Below are 19,409 nucleotides of genomic sequence, written 5' to 3' on the forward strand. Positions count from 1 at the left end.
AGCGGCGCGAGCGTCCGGGATAATGAGCGACCGCGTCTCGGGCCGGTGATGGATTATTGTTTCAGGAGGCTTTAGTAGATAACGCAATCAACACATGCTGATTGCTGATGGCATAATACGCGATACTGCCCCCCCCCCCCCCCCCATACGCACACACCTGTAGCCAGGAGTTAAATCCCTCAGGACGGCTTCACACATCATTGCTTTGGTCTTCCTTCTGTCTTCAAAGTCTCTGCTTGTAACTGTCTTCCATATTGTCACAGCCCCCCCCCCCACACCACCGCCCCCGCCCCCGCCCGTGTCAGTGTGTCCCTCTTCCTGTCCCTGCTTACGGTGGATGTGGGCCGCCTGAGGCCACCTCTTGTGTTTCCTTGGCTGTGGCGTATTAGATTGGAATGGAGGCCTTTGTCACTTTTATTTACTGCCTCACTGATTCCACGCCCGGGTGTGTTGTGTTGTGTTGTGTGTGTGTGTGTGTGTGTGTGTGTGTGTTGTGTCAAATTGCAGGTGTCTTAAGTGCGGCGGGGGGGTTTGTGCCACTTCTATCGCTGCCTTATTTCTCCGTGTTCCGTGAGGCAGAACGCAGTTTGGGCCGTTTGTTTGCTGAAAGTGGCCGTAATTCCCCCACACCTGCTGCAAAGCATGATGGGAGTGAAGGTCAAGCAAGTTCAGTATTGACGCCCCCCCCCCCCCCCCCCGGGGTGCAGACACAGTGAAACATTGCTGTCACGTCTTGGTTTTTGGTTTTGTCTAAAAATGCTTTGGAAGAATCAGACGCTTGGATGAGTTTGTGAGATTTTGCAGGTGTATCTATAAAGTACTTTATTATCCTGTGGAAGGTATTAAAATACCACTTAACAAGGACAAAAACTGTAGTAATTCATGAAGATGTCTGACATTTTTAAAAAATATCACTTTTTATGATCTGGGAAAAAAAAAAATTATCTGGCAAATGCATGAATGATATTATAAATAATAATATTGTGGGAATACATTCAAAATATTACTGGAATACAGACCGAATATTAGGAGAATATACGAGAAGAAAGTGTAAATATGTGTAAAATGTTTATTGATAAAAATAAAACACACAAGTAGGTTTCTCTGTGACGGAGCGTAGCGTCGGACGTTGCACTTTAGCCACAATCTCCGTTTTGCCGCCCTCAGTCTCCCCGCCTTCAGATGTCCGGTTGCCATGCCAATGGCTGCTGGTTTTGACGCTGTTCCCCAAACTGGGTTTGGGTGTATGTGTGGATTACCAGGATGGTGTAGGGATTAGGATTAGGATTAGGATTAGGGTCTAACCCATTTCCTCTAGACAAAGAGTTTGGCCGCTCTCACTCTCCTCCGCCAGTGTAGCGTAGCGTAGCGTAGTGTAGCGTAGCGTAGCGTAGCGTAGTGTAGCGTAGCGCAGTGTAGTGTAGTGTAGCGTAGTGCCTTCGTTCCCATTTTTCCTTTTCTAGGTCGTTTGGAAAAGATGCACAGCCAGTATTCCCAACGGCAGGGAGCATGGATTTATCCAACTGTAGAGATTACCAAGGGGGGGGGTTATTGGGGGCCCAGTACAGCAGCAACCTCGTCAGCTTTACAGATGCCGGATATCAGGAAACATACGTGCTGCATACGTGCCTGGTGCTCCTTGCTTCCTTGCTTCCTATCTTCCTTTCTTCCTTTCTTCCTTTCTTCCTTCCTTGCTTGCTTTCTTCCTTTCTTCCTTTCTTCCTTTCTTCCTTTCTTCCTTTCTTCCTTTCTTCCTTTCTTCCTTTCTTCCTTTCTTCCTTTCTTCCTTTCTTCCTTTCTTTCTTTCTTCCTTTCTTTCTTTCTTCCTTTCTTTCTTCCTTGCTTGCTTGCTTGCTTGCTTGCTTGCTTGCTTGCTTGCTTGCTTGCTTGCTTGCTTCCTTGCTTGCTTGCTTCCTTGCTTGCTTCCTTCCTTGCTGGCTTGCTTCCTTGCTTCCTATCTTGCTTGCTTCCTTGCTTCCTTGCTTCCTTGCTTGTTTCCTTGCTTCCTTGCTTCCTTGCTTGTTTCCTTGCTTGTTTCCTTGCTTCCTTGATTGTTTCCTTGCTTCCTTGCTTGTTTGCTTGTTTCCTTGTTTCCTTGCTTCCTTGTTTGCTTGTTTGCTTGTTTGCTTCCTTGTTTGCTTGCTTGTTTGCTTGCTTGTTTGCTTGCTTGTTTGCTTGCTTCCTTGCTTGTTTCCTTGCTTCCTTGCTTGTTTTCTTGCTTCCTTGCTTGTTTTCTTGCTTCCTTGCTTCCTTGCTTGCTTGTTTTCTTGCTTCCTTGCTTGTTTCCTTGCTTCCTTGCTTGTTTCCTTGCTTCCTTGCTTCCTTGCTTCCTTGCTTGTTTCCTTGCTTCCTTGCTTGTTTCCTTGCTTCCTTGCTTCCTTGCTTCCTTTCTTAATTTTTTTCCTTGCTTTCTTCCTTGCTTCCTTGCTTTCTTCCTTGCTTCCTTGTTTCCTTGCTTTCTTCCTTGTTTCCTTGCTTTCTTCCTTGCTTCCTTGTTTCCTTGTTTCCTTCCTTCCTTCCTTCCTTCCTTCCTTGTTTCCTTGTTTGCTTCCTTGCTTGCTTCCTTTCCTCCTTTCTTTCCTCCTTCCTCTCCTTTCTTCCTTCCTTTCCTCCTTCCTTCCTGCCTTCTTTCTTCCTTCTTTCTTCCTCCCTCCCTTCTTTCTTCCTCCTTCCTTCCTCCCTCCCTTCTTCCTTGCTCCTTCCTGCCTCCTTCCTTCCTGCCTCCTTCCTTTCTGCCTCCTTTCTTCTTCCCTTCCTCCTTCCTTCCTCCCTGTCCCCAGCCTCCCCTCCTTTCCTTTCCCATAAGAGGGCAATGTAACTTTCCATGGAAGTATTGACCCTGTCCTGTCTTTGTGTTTAAGTGTCATGGCCGCCATAATAGTTGGAGCAGCCAAGAGTGTTGCTAGGCTACAACAGGAAGTGTCCTGCATGGTAAAAGTGTCCAAGGCTGGATGTGTGTGTCATTGACTTGGCAAGGGCAGGAGGCAGGAGGCAGGAGGCAGGAGGCAGGAGGCAGGAGGACACACCAACCATCAGGACCCACCCTGCCATCCAGCAGCAGGTTACATTAAGGTGGTGGCGGGCGTCCCGGTCCCAGTCCCGGTCCCAGTCCCGCTGATGGGAAGATGCAGGCTGGGAATGATGAAGACATCCTTTTGCTTTGCAGCCTGCAGCGCTTGCACGTGCGTGTGAATGTGTGTGTGTGTGTGTGTGTGTGTGCGTGCGTGTGTGTGTGTGTGTGTGCTATCTTCAACCTTCAGCTCCCCATAGTCGCCGGCACGTCGTAAAAGTGAATCATGCCTCACAATAGAGACCTACCTCACTCTATCGCTATATACTATAACTATATACTATACTATACTATAACCTAACCCTATACTATACTATACTATACTATAGTATAGGTATATGACATATCACTATGACGTGTACTTACATGCAGCAGCACATTGTTTGCTTTGCTTTATACTTCCTGTATCCATCATTTAATTAGGAGGCTTATCTCAGTAATTAAACACTTCCTCTAAATATATATATATATATATATATGTATATGTATATGTATATGTGTGATGCGGACATCAGGAGCATCCTCAATGCTGCCCATAGATTGTATAGAAGAATTCCATTCCATCCAAGAATTCCAAGTGTTCCAAATGTATTTGATAGCATTGGACATGGTGGGAAGCGTTTGGCTTCATTAAGAAACGTTTTGACTTCCACACGTGGAGATGCACACAAGTCATACGGTATGAGTCCAACGTGTTGATGCAGTATTGACTCCTCAGTGAGGCTGCCTGAAGGCCGATGGCGTATCTGTTAGCTATCAGTTAGCCGTGGACCGCACAGGGCGCCATCCCAGCGGAACACCCGTAGCCAATCGGGTCGGGTTATCGCTCTAATGCACCTGGCTTGGCTTTGGGCTTTTATGTGTGAGTGACGTGTTCCCATTTGATGGAAGCCAACTTGACGGGATGAAAGAAGGTGGAATCGGACCCATGATAAGATGACGCCAGAGGGCCAAAGCGGCCATCTTTGAGTGGGTTTTGATTTTGCAGACACAACACGAGATGGGTGCCTCAACTCGTGTCGCATCCGCTCGTCGCGCTCTGCGTTAGCGTCCGCTTCGCTTGCGCTCACAGAGACGTGGCCCCTCACGGGCCCCGGGTTCCCAGCCATGGCAGAGGCGGGACGAGGGCAGGCGATACGGGCCAGCGTACAGGCGGGGCATTGGCAGGATGGAGCCCGTGCCGTCATGAAAGAGGGACGTAAGAGGGGTTAAGAGGGTTGGATAACCAGTGGGAATCAGTGGGAATCAGTGGGAATCAGTGGGATAAGAGCCAAAGGGAAAAACAGCAGATTTAGGTCAGAGAGTCGCAGAGGTTTGAAAACAAGGGGAGGGGGGGGGGTCAAAGCGTATGGTTATGAATGGGCCGGCACGGGGATAACATGGTGTCGGCATAGTGTCACTTTTCACTTTTTATCCTTAACCTCTTCATTTTTTTTTTAGAAAAAAAGTACAAAGAAAGAAAGTAGAAATATCTATAAAAATATGTTTTAAAAACCAGTAAAAAAATTATATATATATTTAAATTAAAATTAAATTTAAATTAATATATATATATTAATTTTTTTTATATATATAATATATATAATTTAAAATTAAATTTAAATTATATATATATTTATATATTATATATATATAATTTTTTAAATATATTTTTAATATAATTTTATGTAATTATATAATTTATATAATTTTTATATAATTTTTTTAACTGGATTTTAAAACCTATTTTTACAGATATTTCTACTGTCTTCTGTCCACTTTATTCTCATAAACTCTTATTCTTTGTTTTGTTACTAACATTGGGAAAATATTGTCTAAATTATTGTGAAAAATAGAAAAAAGTTTTCTCATAGTATTACAACCTTAAGCTTGTAATTGAAAAATTAATGTTTTGTATTAATATCAACATATTCTAATCATATTGAATTTTTTTTACATTAAATTTTCACTGTTTTTGTTGGCTCATTCATATCAAACAAAGTTGTAAAGGTTAGCAAAGATACAGTCGATGGAAAAATTGATGTCCGAGGGTGGAATTGAACTCGGGTCTCTTAGCTGTGGGGCCTGCGTACGAACCACTCAGTTGAATTATATATAACTTAGCATATGGACATATGTTTCTATACAAAATATCAAATATCGGGAAAAAGTTTGGACGCCTCTGATGTATCGATATTTAAGTTTAGCTCAAGAAAAAGCAGAGCAAAAACAGCGTCGCGTTTCTATTTTTGTTGCGTATATCATGTGGCACCGAGCGATGTGAATTCCAAGAGCCCCCCCCCCCTCGCTGTGCCACATAAACTCATCCGTGTGCCAAGAAACGCTGGCAAGCACATCACCTGCATGCTGCTTGTGATGTTGCGGGACTGAAGGTCAAGAGGATGAAGGTCGGAGAGGATGGATGATTTGGTGTTAGATGCTAGCTGTACTCCAGATGCTACATTGTCATCCGTGTTTACAAACATAACTTTAGCGCATTTATCCGAATCGGTGTTAAATTCCGTACTCACGTTAATGAGACTAACGAGCACATGTGTGGCAAAACTGAGCAAGATTGGTTGAAAAACATGGCCGCCATTCATGAAGGGATTGGCTCTTCATCTCACCTTTTGGTACTGGATCAATTGTGATCCCCTCATTGGAGATAGCAAATGTGCCAAGGGATAGGCTCAAAGCTCTGAGACGCTGAACAATGTAAGCGGCATGGAAAATGATTGGGGTTCATGTCAAGTCCATGGACCACATTGGAGCTACTGATGATGCCCATGTTGGACACCCCCCTGCCCCCCCTCCGATTCCACCCACTGAAAAAGGGCTCAATCTTTCCTATGAGTCGCTGAGACGTGGCTGCGGTTCCTTTTGTTGTTGGCCAACAAAGCCAGCCTTGTGCCTTATGGAATTGGGGCAGTCTGATCCTAATGACGAAGATCTGCTTAGTCTTTCCACGTTTCCTCATTTCCTTCTTCCAAGAGTCTTTTAGCGTGGGAGCCAGGGCGACCCAGCATCCAGACCGTGATCCCTCCAGACAATGGATCATCATGGAAAACTGGAACTTTTCATCTGCGGTATAACTTCTCTGTCCTTTTATGACTTTGCTAGAAGTTCTCCATGCGGCAGGCCACTAATCACCACTTGGCATGTGTCAATCAAAAACCAATCCCTGATTTATGAATCGACACATCCCATAATGCACTGCTCTTTTAACTGGAGCAGCACCCTTTGCTTTGCCTCCACGCTCATTATCAGTGACCCTTCCATGGCGGCCCCCCAGGGGGCGCTTTGGAGCCAAGCCTCAATGCCATCTGCTTTCCAGCAATTCCTCCAGGAGATCAGTCAGGCCCTGGTTGGTATGGAAGCCTGGGGGTACTAGCCATACTACCATGTGGAGGCTGAGGTCTTCATGATACTTCTGTTGTGTTTGGGGGGGTTGATGAGTCTGACGTGTAAAATAAATACATACATATGTACATGCTTTGGAAACATGTGTACAACATGTGTACAACATGTGTACTACATGTATACTACATGTATACAAGGCGTCCATGATCTTTAGGACGGGATAAAAGGCCAGCATCTTCAGTGAGCGTCTTCCAGACCGGTTCAATCCAGACGTTAGCATCATCAGCCCCCAGACGCGGCCCCGCTTCCATAACCTTGGTACCCCGAGGCGGCCGCGTCGCCTAGATTGACTCCACCCCATCGTCTACCGGGGCGATACCGCTGGCCCAGTTTTCTCTCCGTTCCTGACCGACTGAGCGGTTGAATTAGCGTCCCGTTGACCCACTAGCACGGCGCCAACTGTCAAGTGGTCTGTGGGTCAGATCCAACGCCATGATGCATGACCGTGTACAGCTAGGTTAGCGGGTTTGTCATGGGGGTACGTTGTGGTTGTCTACAATAATAGTTGGTGTTGTTGTTGACACGTTTCCTGATGTTTCCGTCTTCTTCAGGGTCGCCATGTTAAGACGGGGCAGCTGGCAGCCATCAAGGTCATGGATGTCACTGGGGTAAGAAACACACACACACACACACACACACACACACACACACACACTCGGCACCCAGCAAACCATCATCTCCAGCGATTATACCACCGTGTCATCTAATTAAGAGCGATGAGTCAGTGCCAGGGCGCCGAGTGTGATGCGGCGGCGGCAAGGAAAATGAGGACAGGCCCATCGCCATGGTGATATTAGCTGCCAGTTATCAGGGCGGCCGTGTGGTCTCGGGCCCAGTTATCAGGGCGGCCGTGTGGTCTCGGGCGTGTCTGCAAAGCGGGAGGGAATCTCCGCCATATTTAGAGATGCTGGCCACCGCACTCCGCTGTGACTGGGGGCAAGCCATCTTGTCCAAGGACCAACCTATGCTGCCATGCAGCTGTACACAGACTACTCTAAAGTACCATGTGCATCAAAAGATGATAACCAAACCCATCCAAGATAATCTCCTAAGTGGAGGAAAAGATCCGCCGTGGTAAAGAAGTGAGTACTGGAGTACTAGAGTAGAAGTATTCCGCCACCAAAGTACCATCCATGCAGTTCTCCAAGCAAACAAATGAGTGTTATCTAAATGGGGGGGGGGGCATGCTTTCCTAAATGATACCTTCTAGTCAACAAGCCCTCATTTCCTGACTAATCTTAATTAGATGATTTTATTATGTATGTTATTAAACCAGCTGCGTTCTTTGCTGCTGCTAATATGCTAATATGCTAATATGCTAATTCCTCAACAAGCCTTTTGTTCCGCCGTCGGCTCGTTAAGAGGTTCACACGGTTCGTTGCTTGATCATGCTTCTTCCTCTCTCTCTCTCTGTGTGTGTGCACGTGTGTGTGTGCACGTGTGTGTGTGTGCGGTCAGGACGAGGAGGAGGAGATTAAAGCTGAAATCAACATGCTGAAGAAGTACAGCCATCACCGTAACATCGCTACCTACTATGGAGCCTTCATCAAGAAGAACCCTCCTGGAATGGATGACCAACTATGGGTGGGGTGGTACCTCCTCACCTCCTTACCTCCTTACCTCCTCACCTCCTTACCTCCTTGCCTCCTCACCTCCTTACCTCCTTTCCTCCTTACCTCCTCACCTCCTCACCTCCTCACCTCCTCTCCTCCTCACCTCCTTACCTCCTTACCTCCTTACCTCCTTACCTCCTCACCTCCTCACCTCCTCACCTCCTTACCTCCTTTCCTCCTTTCCTCCTTTCCTCCTTTCCTCCTTACCTCCTTACCTCCTTACCTCCTCACCTCCTCACCTCCTCACCTCCTCACCTCCTTACCTCCTCGCCTCCTCGCCTCCTCACCTCCTCACCTCCTCACCTCCTCACCTCCTCACCTCCTCACCTCCTCACCTCCTCACCTCCTCACCTCCTCACCTCCTCACCTCCTCTCCTCCTTTCCTCCTTTCCTCCTATCCTCCTATCCTCCTATCCTCCTATCCTCCTATCCTCCTTACCTCCTTACCTCCTTACCTCCTTACCTCCTTTCCTCCTTTCCTCCTTTCCTCCTTTCCTCCTTTCCTCCTTTCCTCCTTTCCTCCTTACCTCCTTACCTCCTTTCCTCCTTTCCTCCTTTCCTCCTTACCTCCTTACCTCCTTTTCTCCTTACCTCCTTACCTCCTTACCTCCTTACCTCCTTTACTCCTTACCTCCTTTCCTCCTTTCCTCCTATCCTCCTTACCTCCTTACCTCCTTTCCTCCTTACCTCCTTACCTCCTTACCTCCTTACCTCCTTTCCTCCTTACCTCCTTACCTCCTTTCCTCCTTACCTCCTTACCTCCTTTCCTCCTTTCCTCCTTTCCTCCTTTCTTCCTTTCTTCCTTTCTTCCTTTTCCTCCTTTCCTCCTTTCCTCATTTCCTCCTTTTACTCCTTTTACTTATTTCCTCCTTTCCTCCTTTCCTCCTTTCCTCCTTTCCTCCTTTCCTCCTTTCCTCCTTTCCTCCTTTCCTCCTTCCCTCCTTCCCTCCTTCCCTCCTTTCCTACTTCCCTCCTTCCCTTCTTCCCTTCTTCCCTTCTTTCCTCCCTTTCTCCTCTCCTCCTCTCCTCCTTTCCTCCTTACCTCCTTTACTCCTTACCTCCTTACCTCCTTACCACCTTTACTCCTTTCCTCCGTTGCTCCTGTCCTCCTTTCCTCCTTTCCTCTTTTCCTACTTCCCTTTTTTCCTACTTCCCTCCTTTCCTACTTCCCTCCTTTCCTACTTCCCTCCTTTCCTACTTCCCTCCTTTCCTCCCTTCCTCCTCTCCTCCTTTCCTCCTTACCTCCTTTGCTCCTTACCTCCTTACCACCTTTCCTCCTTTCCTCCGTTGCTCCTTCGCTCCTTTGCTCCTTCCCTCGTTTCCTCCTTTCCTCTTTTCCTCCTTCCCTCCTTCCCTCCTTCCCTCCTTCCCTCCTTCCCTCCTTCCCTCCTTCCCTCCTTCCCTCCTTCCCTCCATGTTGTGTAGGAATGATGCACCAAGCCAATGGAAGTCAATAAGAGTAGAAAGTCAAGTCATCACTAAAGTTTTCATCTTAAGCTAACATTAGCTGCTAAAGAGGAGCGTCATCTTGGTGTGTGTGTGTGTGTGTGTGTGTGTGTGTGTGTGCGTGTGTGTGTGCGTGTGTTGTTTCCCTAAACGTCCCATGTCGTTGCCCCATGTGGGCGTGTCTGCGTTGTCCAGAGGATGCCAGATTCCTCTTCCTGTGGTTTGGTCATCCAGAGTGATGACCGAGGATGAGACCTTGAAGCTGAGCCCAAAACAGACCAGCTCAACTTTGGGCGTCTATAAGTAAATATGGAATACATATAAATATGGTATCAATACATAACGGAATACACAATGAAGGAAGGAAGGAAGGAAGGAAGGAAGGAAGGCTAGTTCAGTATTTAATAACACCATTTTTGTATTAAAAATACTAAATATGAACACAAATACAGTCAGTAATGAGCCGTGTGCGTGTGCGTGTGCGTGTGTAGCTCGTCATGGAGTTCTGCGGTGCCGGTTCTGTGACGGATCTGATCAAGAACACCAAAGGCAACTCCCTGAAAGAAGAGTGGACGGCCTACATCTGCCGGGAGATCCTCAGGGTAAGGTTTCCATTCCTCGTGTTCCATCCTCGCCTTTGACGAGCCACAGCCAATCGTGACACGTGCGTCCAGTGATGATGATGATGATGATGATGATGATGCCTCGGCGTTTCAGACGCGTGACGCTCATCTTATTGTCGTGTGCCGATGGCGGCAGCATCGCTCAAAAGGTTTTATCCGCAGAGGCGCTGTCAGCTCAGACGTGGATTATTTCTTACTGCTGGGCTGCATCGCTTCTCTCCTTCCTACCTGTGGCGGTACACACGTCAGTGGTTCTCAACTGGTGGCTCAGGATCCAAAATGGGTCGTGCATCCATTCTGGGTGGATGGTGGATGACATATGAATATGCACCTGAGGTCAAACTCTGCAATATTTTAGTCATCTTACACATTGAACATAGTACAATACAAGTGAAATATCTCATTTTGTATTCTTTTTCATATTTTATTTGACTTTGTGTATTATTTGTGTGCATGCAGTAACATGCAGTACCATCTTCCTTTTCATTAATTCCATTTCCTTATCAAAAGGGGACTAATAAAGTCTTCTAAAATTCACTTTGGACATGTCATTATGTCTTTTAATGTTCAAATAATTATAAAAAAAACTACATTTGTATCAATAAATAAATAAAATTAATGAATTAAGAACAAATATAAGGTGTAAAACATATATATAAATAAAATAATACCTACATTTGTAAAAATAAATAAATAAATTCATTAATAAAATAAGTACAAATATAAGGTGTAAAACATACGTGTATATATAAATAAAATAATACCTACATTTGTAAAAATAAATTAATTAATTAATTAATAAAATAAGTACAAATATAAGGTGTAAAACATATATATAAATAAAATAATACCTACATTTGTAAAAATAAATAAATAAATTCATTAATAAAATAAGTACAAATATAAGGTGTAAAACATACGTATATATAAATAAAATAATACCTACATTTGTAAAAATAAATAAATAAATAAATTAATTAATAAAATAAGTACAAATATAAGGTGTAAAACATATATATAAATAAAATAATATTGACTCAGATAAAATAAATAAAAACAAAAATGACAAAGTTAAATGCCTTTTTAAAAAAGCATATAAAATAAAAACAACATATAAACAAAATATAAAACTACTTGTAAATCTGAAAAATAATCCAAAATAAATATGACTGCAAAAGTGACTCGAGTAAATGACCATTGGCCAATGTGGACCCCAAGCTGAGACCACTTGAGGACCCCTGCTAATACCGGACCCCCCCAATAGACGCTGTGCAAGCGGAATCTAGCATGTGTTGGTAGATGCCCCAACATGGAAACATCTGCCGCCTGTGCAGTACAGCTGACATTTACAGTAGAGTTTAAGAAGAATCTGGAGGAGGATAAAAGAATAAAAGCTATCTGATTTCCGCTGACAAGAAGCTAAGGAGGCTTTAATAAAACCTTTATCAAGGAGTCGGACAGAAAGCTGTTCTAAAAGCTTTTCGAGTGGATTCGGTAAGAGTCCTTGGAAATGATAAGAAGAATGAAGCTTAGCTGTACAGTGATTGCAGGAGACCAGAATACACCGTAGAGATATCTAACTCTTTCATATTGGAACATATAAAGTACCTAAATGATTCTGACACAATGTTCATACATGCACAAGATCCAAGTGCTGCCCCCTTCTGGACGTTTTTCTGCCTTAAAGGGGAACTGCACTTTTTTTTTGACATTTTCAAAATCATTCCCAATCCCAAAAAGCTTTGATAAAACATTCCACTGTTCTCAAATATCTTCATTTTTATTTTTCTACACAAAATAAGATGAAAAATAAACAAATCAAGAATAAAGAAAATCAATCAGTAATAAATAAATATAATAATAATAATAAAAAGTTAAGAAAGCACATATAGTTGGTGGGTAGACAAATGATTATTTTCATATTAAAATGAACAAAGCATTATTAGAGCCCTGTAGACATGACAAAACACGACTATAGTCACATTTATACTCTTTTTATTTACAACATATTGCGCAACTGCAGGGTCTTGAGACACATGCTAACTCGCAAACTAGACAGCTAGCCACCTAAATGCTAGCCTTCAAGTTATTTCCTTTCAACTTAAATAGCCAAAAACTTACCACTTCCACACGGATAGGGAGGATAACTATTAACAGTTATTTAACCTTTAACATGAACATGAATCAAACGTAATCATTTTTTCTGGGTACATGATACCATACAGCATCCATATCAAACTAACATTAAACTTTCATATCACTTACCACTTCCACACGGATAGGGAGGATAACTATTAACAGTTATTTAACCTTTAACATGAACATTAATCAAACGTAATAATTTTTTTTTGGGTACATGATACCATACAGCATCCATATCAAACTAACATTAAACTTTCATATCAAGGGGGGGGCCTCAAACTAGTGTCCTGCGGGCCACATCTGGCCCGCGGGCCGCGTGTTTGAGACCGATGGTAGGTAAAATGGTAAAAGGTAGGTCGTCTGTGAACGATGCTGAGATTAGCGCTAAGCAAGTGTTTGTCCGCCACATCAAAATAGTTTTAATGTTAGCTGCTACAGTAATAATATCACTGTTGGCTTTTTTTAAAGGTTTTCTTTTTTAGGGTTCTACAGTGAAAATAGATATTTGTTGTTAGCTAGCTGTGCTAGAGTGCACAGAAATATGTTTTCATGTTTAAATTAAGGATTGAGAATAATGGACAAATTCCCCAGGAAGTGCGGTTCCCCTTTAAATGGCAGCAGCGACTTCTGTGTCCTCACCTTCTTTCTTCTCTGGTTGGCGGCCAATGAGTTCCTGGCTTGTTTGATGCTATTTGAGATGATAATTGCCACTTGAAAATGATTTTTCCAAGCTTGTGGTGGTTTTTTGAATGAGCTCTTTCCATCCTGTTAATGATCTCCACTTGGTCCTCCACCGCGCGCAGGGCCTGACTCATCTCCATCAGCACAAGGTCATCCACCGAGACATCAAGGGCCAGAACGTCCTGCTGACGGAGAACGCCGAGGTCAAACTAGGTGAGTCTTGTCACATAAAGCCGCTCGGCGGAACGGCGCCGGGATGGGAGCGGCGTGAGGTGTAGCGTTTCCAGAGTTGCAGTGTGGCCATTTTTGATGTCGCTAGCCTCTTAGCTAACAGTTTTGACCTGTGCCTCCCTGTAGTGGACTTTGGTGTGTCCGCTCAGCTGGACCGGACCGTGGGAAGGAGGAACACGTTCATCGGAACCCCGTATTGGATGGCGCCGGAGGTGATCGCTTGTGACGAGAACCCCGATGCCACGTATGACTTCAAGGTGCGTTGGCGACGGTTCCATGCCTTTTGGGGTCACCTCCTCCTCCTCCTCCTCCTCCTGACTAATATGTGGTCTTGTTGCAGAGCGACTTATGGTCCCTGGGGATCACGGCCATAGAGATGGCGGAAGGAGCGCCGCGTAAGGAGCCTTTTATGTTCTACGCCAGCTGGGGTTCCTATTGGAACGGCTAAATGTGTGCCATTTTTTCCATATGTGGTGCCCCACAGCGTTGTGTGACATGCACCCCATGAGGGCCCTCTTCCTCATCCCTCGGAACCCCGCCCCAAGGCTCAAGTCAAAGAAATGGTGAGGACAAAGGATTTAGTATTATTATTATATGTATATATATGTATATATATATATATAATATAGGGATGTCCCAATTTACATTTTTTGGCATCCGATCCAATCCAATGTTTTTTATAGCATTGCCAGGACGCCCTTATTTTGTACCCCCACAGGATGTGCTGTTATTTTGAAGGTGTATTGAGGTCACTGGACAGGAGTCATTGGAGTAGATAAACCTTAATAATAATAATAATCATAATAATAAACATCATTGGCTAAAACAAGCAGTGGTTAGATGCCAACTGACTGCACCATGACACGGCGGTCCCGGGTACAGTGAGGGGGAACTACTGCTGTGGTTGTGGAATATCCAAATATTAATATATAATAAGGTTGTGTATGATATCTCCACAAATCAATGAAAGGTGTTGTATTCGTTCAGGTCCAAGAAGTTCCAGTTGTTCATAGAAAGCTGCCTGGTGAAGAGCCACAGCCAGAGACCCAGCACGGAGCAGCTCCTCAAGCATCCCTTCATCAGGGACCTGCCCAACGAGAGGCAGGTTCGCATCCAGCTCAAGGACCACATCGACCGCACCAAGAAGAAGCGAGGAGAACGAGGTGAGGAAAACCTCCATCCTCAACTAACACCGCTAAATATGGCCGATCTTGGAGATGACGGCAGTGAGATGATTACGTGTCTTACGCTGTCTTACGCTGTCGTACGTGTCTTACGCTGTCTTACGTGTCTTACCTGTCTTACCTGTCTTACGTGTCTTACGCTGTCTTACGCTGTCTTACGTGTCTTACGTGTCTTACAGGTCTTACGCTGTCTTACGTGTCTTACGCTGTCTTACGTGTCTTACGCGTCTTACGTGTCTTACGTGTCTTACGTGTCTTACCTGTCTTACGCTGTCTTACGCTGTCTTACGCTGTTTTACGCTGTCTTACGCTGTCTTACGTGTCTTACGCGTCTTACGTGTCTTACGCGTCTTACGTGTCTTATGTGTCTTATGCTGTTTTACGCTGTTTTACGCTGTTTTACGCTGTCTTATGTGTCTTACGCGTCTTATGTGTCTTACGCGTCTTACGTGTCTTACGCGTCTTACGTGTCTTACGCGTCTTACGCGTCTTATGTGTCTTATGTGTCTTACGCTGGCTTACGCTGGCTTACGCTGGCTTACGCTGTCTTACGTGTCTTACGTGTCTTACAGGTCTTACGCTGTCTTACGTGTCTTACGTGTCTTACGTGTCTTACGCTGTCTTACGTGTCTTACGTGTCTTACGCGTCTTACGCGTCTTACGCTGGCTTACGCTGGCTTACGCTGTCTTACGCTGTCTTACGCTGTCTTACGCTGTCTTACGCTGTCTTACGTTGTCTTACGTGTCTTGCGCTGTCTTGCGCTGTCTTACACTGTCTGACGTGTCTTACGTGTCTTATGCTGTCTTACGCTGTCTTACGTGTCTTACGTGTCTACGTGTCTTACGCTGTCTTACGCTGTCTTACGCTGTCTTACGTGTCTTACGTGTCTTACGTGTCTTACGTGTCTTACGTGTCTTACGCTGGCTTACGCTGGCTTACGCTGGCTTACGCTGGCTTACGCTGGCTTACGCTGGCTTACGCTGTCTTACGCTGTCTTACGCTGGCTTACGCTGTCTTACGCTGGCTTACGCTGGCTTACGCTGTCTTATGCTGTCTTACGTGTCTTACGTGTCTTACGCTGGCTTACGCTGTCTTACGCTGTCTTATGCTGTCTTATGCTGTCTTACGTGTCTTACGTGTCTTACGTGTCTTACGCTGTCTTACGCTGTCTTACGCTGTCTTACGCTGTCTTACGTGTCGTATGCTGTCTTACGTGTCTTATGCTGTCTTATGCTGTCTTATGCTGTCTTATGCTGTCTTACGCTGTCTTACGCTGTCTTACGCTGTCTTACGCTGTCTTATGCTGTCTTACGCTGTCTTATGCTGTCTTTTGGTGTCTTTTGGTGTCTTTTGGTGTCTTACGTGTCGTATGCTGTCTTATGCTGTCTTATGCTGTCTTATGCTGTCTTATGCTGTCTTATGCTGTCTTACGTGTCTTACGTGTCTTACGTGTCTTATGTGTCTTATGTGTTTTACGTGTCTTACGCTGTCTTACGTGTCTTACGTGTCTTACGTGTCTTATGTGACTTACGTGTCTTATGCTGTCTTACGTGTCTTATGCTGTCTCACGTGTCTCACGCTGTCTTACATAAGACACATAAGACAGCCATGGGGTTTGGGGTATATTTTCCGACGAAAACAAGTGCAACATTCATGGCAATCTTTTTTCGACACAGCTGGAACTTGTGGGGCACTGCCCCTACTGCATTGCAAGCGGAAAAATTTCTTTTCTCTTTTATTGTGGTTAATTGCTTCCAGACCCAACTGGGTCTGGGTGCTACATAGGCACAAATAAGCATATATATATATATATATATATATATATATATATATATATTTTTTTTTTTTTTTGTACTTTTTGTGGAATCAAGCCATGAACATGGTCTTGTCTGACGAGTGGAAGAAGAAGCCAATGATGAAAACATGAAGTTGATCCTGTTTTCAGGAGCCGGGATGGAGCAGTTTAGCCGCCAGGAAGATTAGCCACACAGCAAACATCCGGTGACACATTCCAGTGGCACTCCAAACACGGGCGGCGATGCCGAGCCTCGTTATTACCGAGCAGATTAATCGCTCCGTGACACAAAGACTGCGGGCCAGACGCTGATGTATGGAAGCGTCTCATCCCGAGTCGGATGTTTCTTTGTCACATTTGTCTATGATGGCTCCCGGCGCCGTTTCCAACTCAAATGTGTCCTCGCTTTTCTACTCAAAGGAGCTGAAAGGAGGGGGGCGAGGGGGGGGGTGGATTTGGGAATGTCAGAAGCGTGATCACTTTGGTGATCCGTGGTGACTCATTGTGTTTGTGTCAGATGAGACGGAGTACGAATACAGCGGCAGCGAGGAGGAGGATGAAGACCGAGACATGGGTGAGCCGAGGTCAGTGTCCCACAAACGCCAAACACGCTTCCCAAAGCTTTCCTCGCCATTCCACGGCCGCGTCTCCTCTTGCCCTCCTCCAGCTCCATCATCAACATCCCCGGCGAGTCCACCTTGAGGCGGGACTTTCTGCGCCTGCAGCTGGCCAATAAGGAGCGATCGGAGGCGCAGCGGCGGCAGCAGCTGGAGCAGCAGCAGAACGAGGAGCACAAGCGCCTCCTGCTGGCAGAGAGGCAGAAGCGCATCGAGGAGCAGAAGGAGCAGCGGCGGCGGTTGGAGGAGGTACGCGTGTGGAGGTTGAGGGTGTCATTGGTCGCTTTTACGCGGCGTGGTTTCCACTCCGAAACACTAGGGGGCGACGTGTGACTTCCTTTGGATTCGCTCACTGCTGCTTCTTTGGGAATTATGTGGAATTACAGTGGAATTTCTAGGAATTCTAGCAAGTAACCCACATTCTTTTGCTCTACCAGACTGTGAAATCATGCTAATGCTAACTTTACTATTTAGTAGCATTTGGAGTAGATATGGGTGGTTAGCACGCTGACCACACAGCTAGGAGACCTGAGTTCGATTCCACCCTCGGCCATCTCTGTGTGGGTTTGCATGTTCTCCCCGTGCATGCATGGCTTTTCTCCGGGTACTCCGGTTTCCTCCCACATTCCAAAAACATGCTAGGTTAATTAGCCACTCCAAATTGTCCATAGGTATGAATGTGAGTGTGAATGGTTGTTTGTCTATATGTGCCCTGTGATTGGCTGATTGGCGACCAGTCCAGGGTGGACTCCGCCTCTCGTCCGAAGACAGCTGGGATAGGCTCCAGCACCCCCTGCGACCCTTGTGAGGATAAGCGGTAGAAAATGAATGAATTAATGAGTTCTCCTCCTATTTTGTGTGGAAGTGGTAACCTTTTGGCTTCTTATTTTGTCTTTCCACACCCTCGGTTATTTCTGTGTGGAGTTTGCATGTTCTCCCCATGCATGCATGGCTTTTCTCCGGGTACTCCGGTTTCCTCCCATATTCCAAAAACATGCTAGGTTAATTGACCCCACCTGTCCCCCAGGACAGCTGGGATAGGCTCCATCATCCGCCGTGACCCTGGTGAGAATAAGCGGTAGAAAATGAATGAATGGAGTAGATCCAAGGAATTGCAATGCCAGCACTGGAGAGACGGACCAGCCCACCAGCCAAGGTCTAGCGAGGTCCAAAGCATCTCTAATGTGGTCCAGGGCAGGCCCTGAGGAACCTGGTTTTTGGTGGCCAAATCTAGTTCTTGGGATATGGAATGTCATGTAAGGGCGGGGAAGAAGCCCGTACTTGTACCGTACTCGGTCCTGGACGGAAATCCTAAGCACATAATCCGTAGTTTCCCACTGGGGTTTTCCTTCCAATGCTTGCCTCAGGATTCCGATCAGCCCAGCAGTTTTCCCAAAGAGTATTTTTTTGTTTTGTTTTGTTTGGAAGTGACGGCGTCTAACGTCCGTCTTGATGTCGTCCCGGCAGCAGCAGCAGCGGGAACGCGAACTGAGGAAGCAGCACGAGAGGGAGCAGAGGAGGCGCTACGAGGAAATGGAGCAGCTCCGCCGAGAGGAGGAGAGGAGGCACGCGGAAAGGGAGCAGGTAGTAGTAGTAGAAGTAGAAATATTTGACATGAAGGTCCATAAGTATAATTTTATATTAAAATGAAAACATGAATATTCCATACTGCTGCTTGTCATCTTCTTGCTGGTCTGATCTTCCTTATCTTCCAACCTTTTTTCCTGCTTTGTAAAACATTCTAATAGCTTCTCCTCCTCATTAGCGGCCATCTTAGACCATGATCTCCACCTGTGATGGTCTGGTGTCTGACCTTTCTCAATGTGCTCCTGTTTCTTCCCTCCTTCTTGTGCCTCACGTGCTCCTCAGGAGTATATCCGTAGACAGCTGGAGGAGGAGCAGAGGCAGTTAGAGATTCTCCAGCAGCAGCTACTACAGGAGCAGGCCTTACTGCTGGTAACCTTCTGTTGGTGCTCCTTGTCCTCACCGCATTCAGGAAGTGTTTGTGGAATAGGAACCCACACCTGGGTGGGATATCCGTGTCAGTGTTTGCATGTAGTACACTATTTTATAGCATGTCTTTTCTAATCATCTCCGGGGATCCTTTATAGGACAGGACGGGGGTCTCCGACCTCGACAGGATTAAAAGAAGCCAGTGGGAATCTTCCATTCTCACGTCAAGGGGGGCCACAAACGTACAAGTTGTCTAATGAGATCCGATACGGGGAACTATGCGGCCATTGAACTTATTTTAGTGAACTATTTCATTGGCTCCACCAACTAACCGGAACTACTTTCTTCATCACACAAATGCGACCACAACTTGGGGGGGGGGGCGTGTCACCCTTGATGAAGGACATGCAACTTCCTGTCAATTTATTATCACTTTAAATATGTGCTGCGTATATTTCTGTACTAATTCAAATGTATTCAAGCACAAGTACAATGTGAGGGATTATATATCACCGTAGTATATCACATACAACAAGCTATAGAAATACTGCATGTACCATATACCATATACCAATATACCACATATACCATATATCACATATACCATATTGTACCATTTGAGCATCTTTGCATGTTCTCCCCGTGCATGTGTGG

The 19,409-nt window shown here is 45.5% G+C and overlaps 1 protein-coding gene across 8 annotated transcripts in view; it reads left to right on the forward strand.

The window, feature by feature from the left end:
- The window catches only part of tnika (TRAF2 and NCK interacting kinase a), a 52,557-nt gene that overhangs the window by 15,675 nt on the left and 17,473 nt on the right, over positions 1-19,409 (forward strand). For 5 of the 8 annotated variants that reach the window (XM_058056541.2, XM_058056544.2, XM_058056546.2 and 2 more), the window contains exons 3-14: positions 7,021-7,077; positions 7,928-8,053; positions 10,020-10,130; positions 13,097-13,187; positions 13,332-13,462; positions 13,546-13,600; positions 13,690-13,768; positions 14,193-14,368; positions 16,703-16,769; positions 16,853-17,051; positions 18,270-18,386; positions 18,672-18,758. In XM_058056541.2, coding sequence (XP_057912524.2) covers positions 7,021-7,077; positions 7,928-8,053; positions 10,020-10,130; positions 13,097-13,187; positions 13,332-13,462; positions 13,546-13,600; positions 13,690-13,768; positions 14,193-14,368; positions 16,703-16,769; positions 16,853-17,051; positions 18,270-18,386; positions 18,672-18,758 — 1,296 coding nt within the window. The remainder of the gene's footprint in view (positions 1-7,020; positions 7,078-7,927; positions 8,054-10,019; positions 10,131-13,096; positions 13,188-13,331; positions 13,463-13,545; positions 13,601-13,689; positions 13,769-14,192; positions 14,369-16,702; positions 16,770-16,852; positions 17,052-18,269; positions 18,387-18,671; positions 18,759-19,409) is intronic. The other 3 variants (XM_058056557.2, XM_058056555.2, XM_058056543.2) reach the window with 2 other exon arrangements.

The sequence above is a fragment of the Doryrhamphus excisus genome, linkage group LG19 (assembly GCF_037039965.1).
Source record: "Doryrhamphus excisus strain RoL-2023G ecotype Guam linkage group LG19, RoL_Dexc_Guam_v1.1, whole genome shotgun sequence".
Classification (NCBI taxonomy): domain Eukaryota; kingdom Metazoa; phylum Chordata; class Actinopteri; order Syngnathiformes; family Syngnathidae; genus Doryrhamphus; species Doryrhamphus excisus.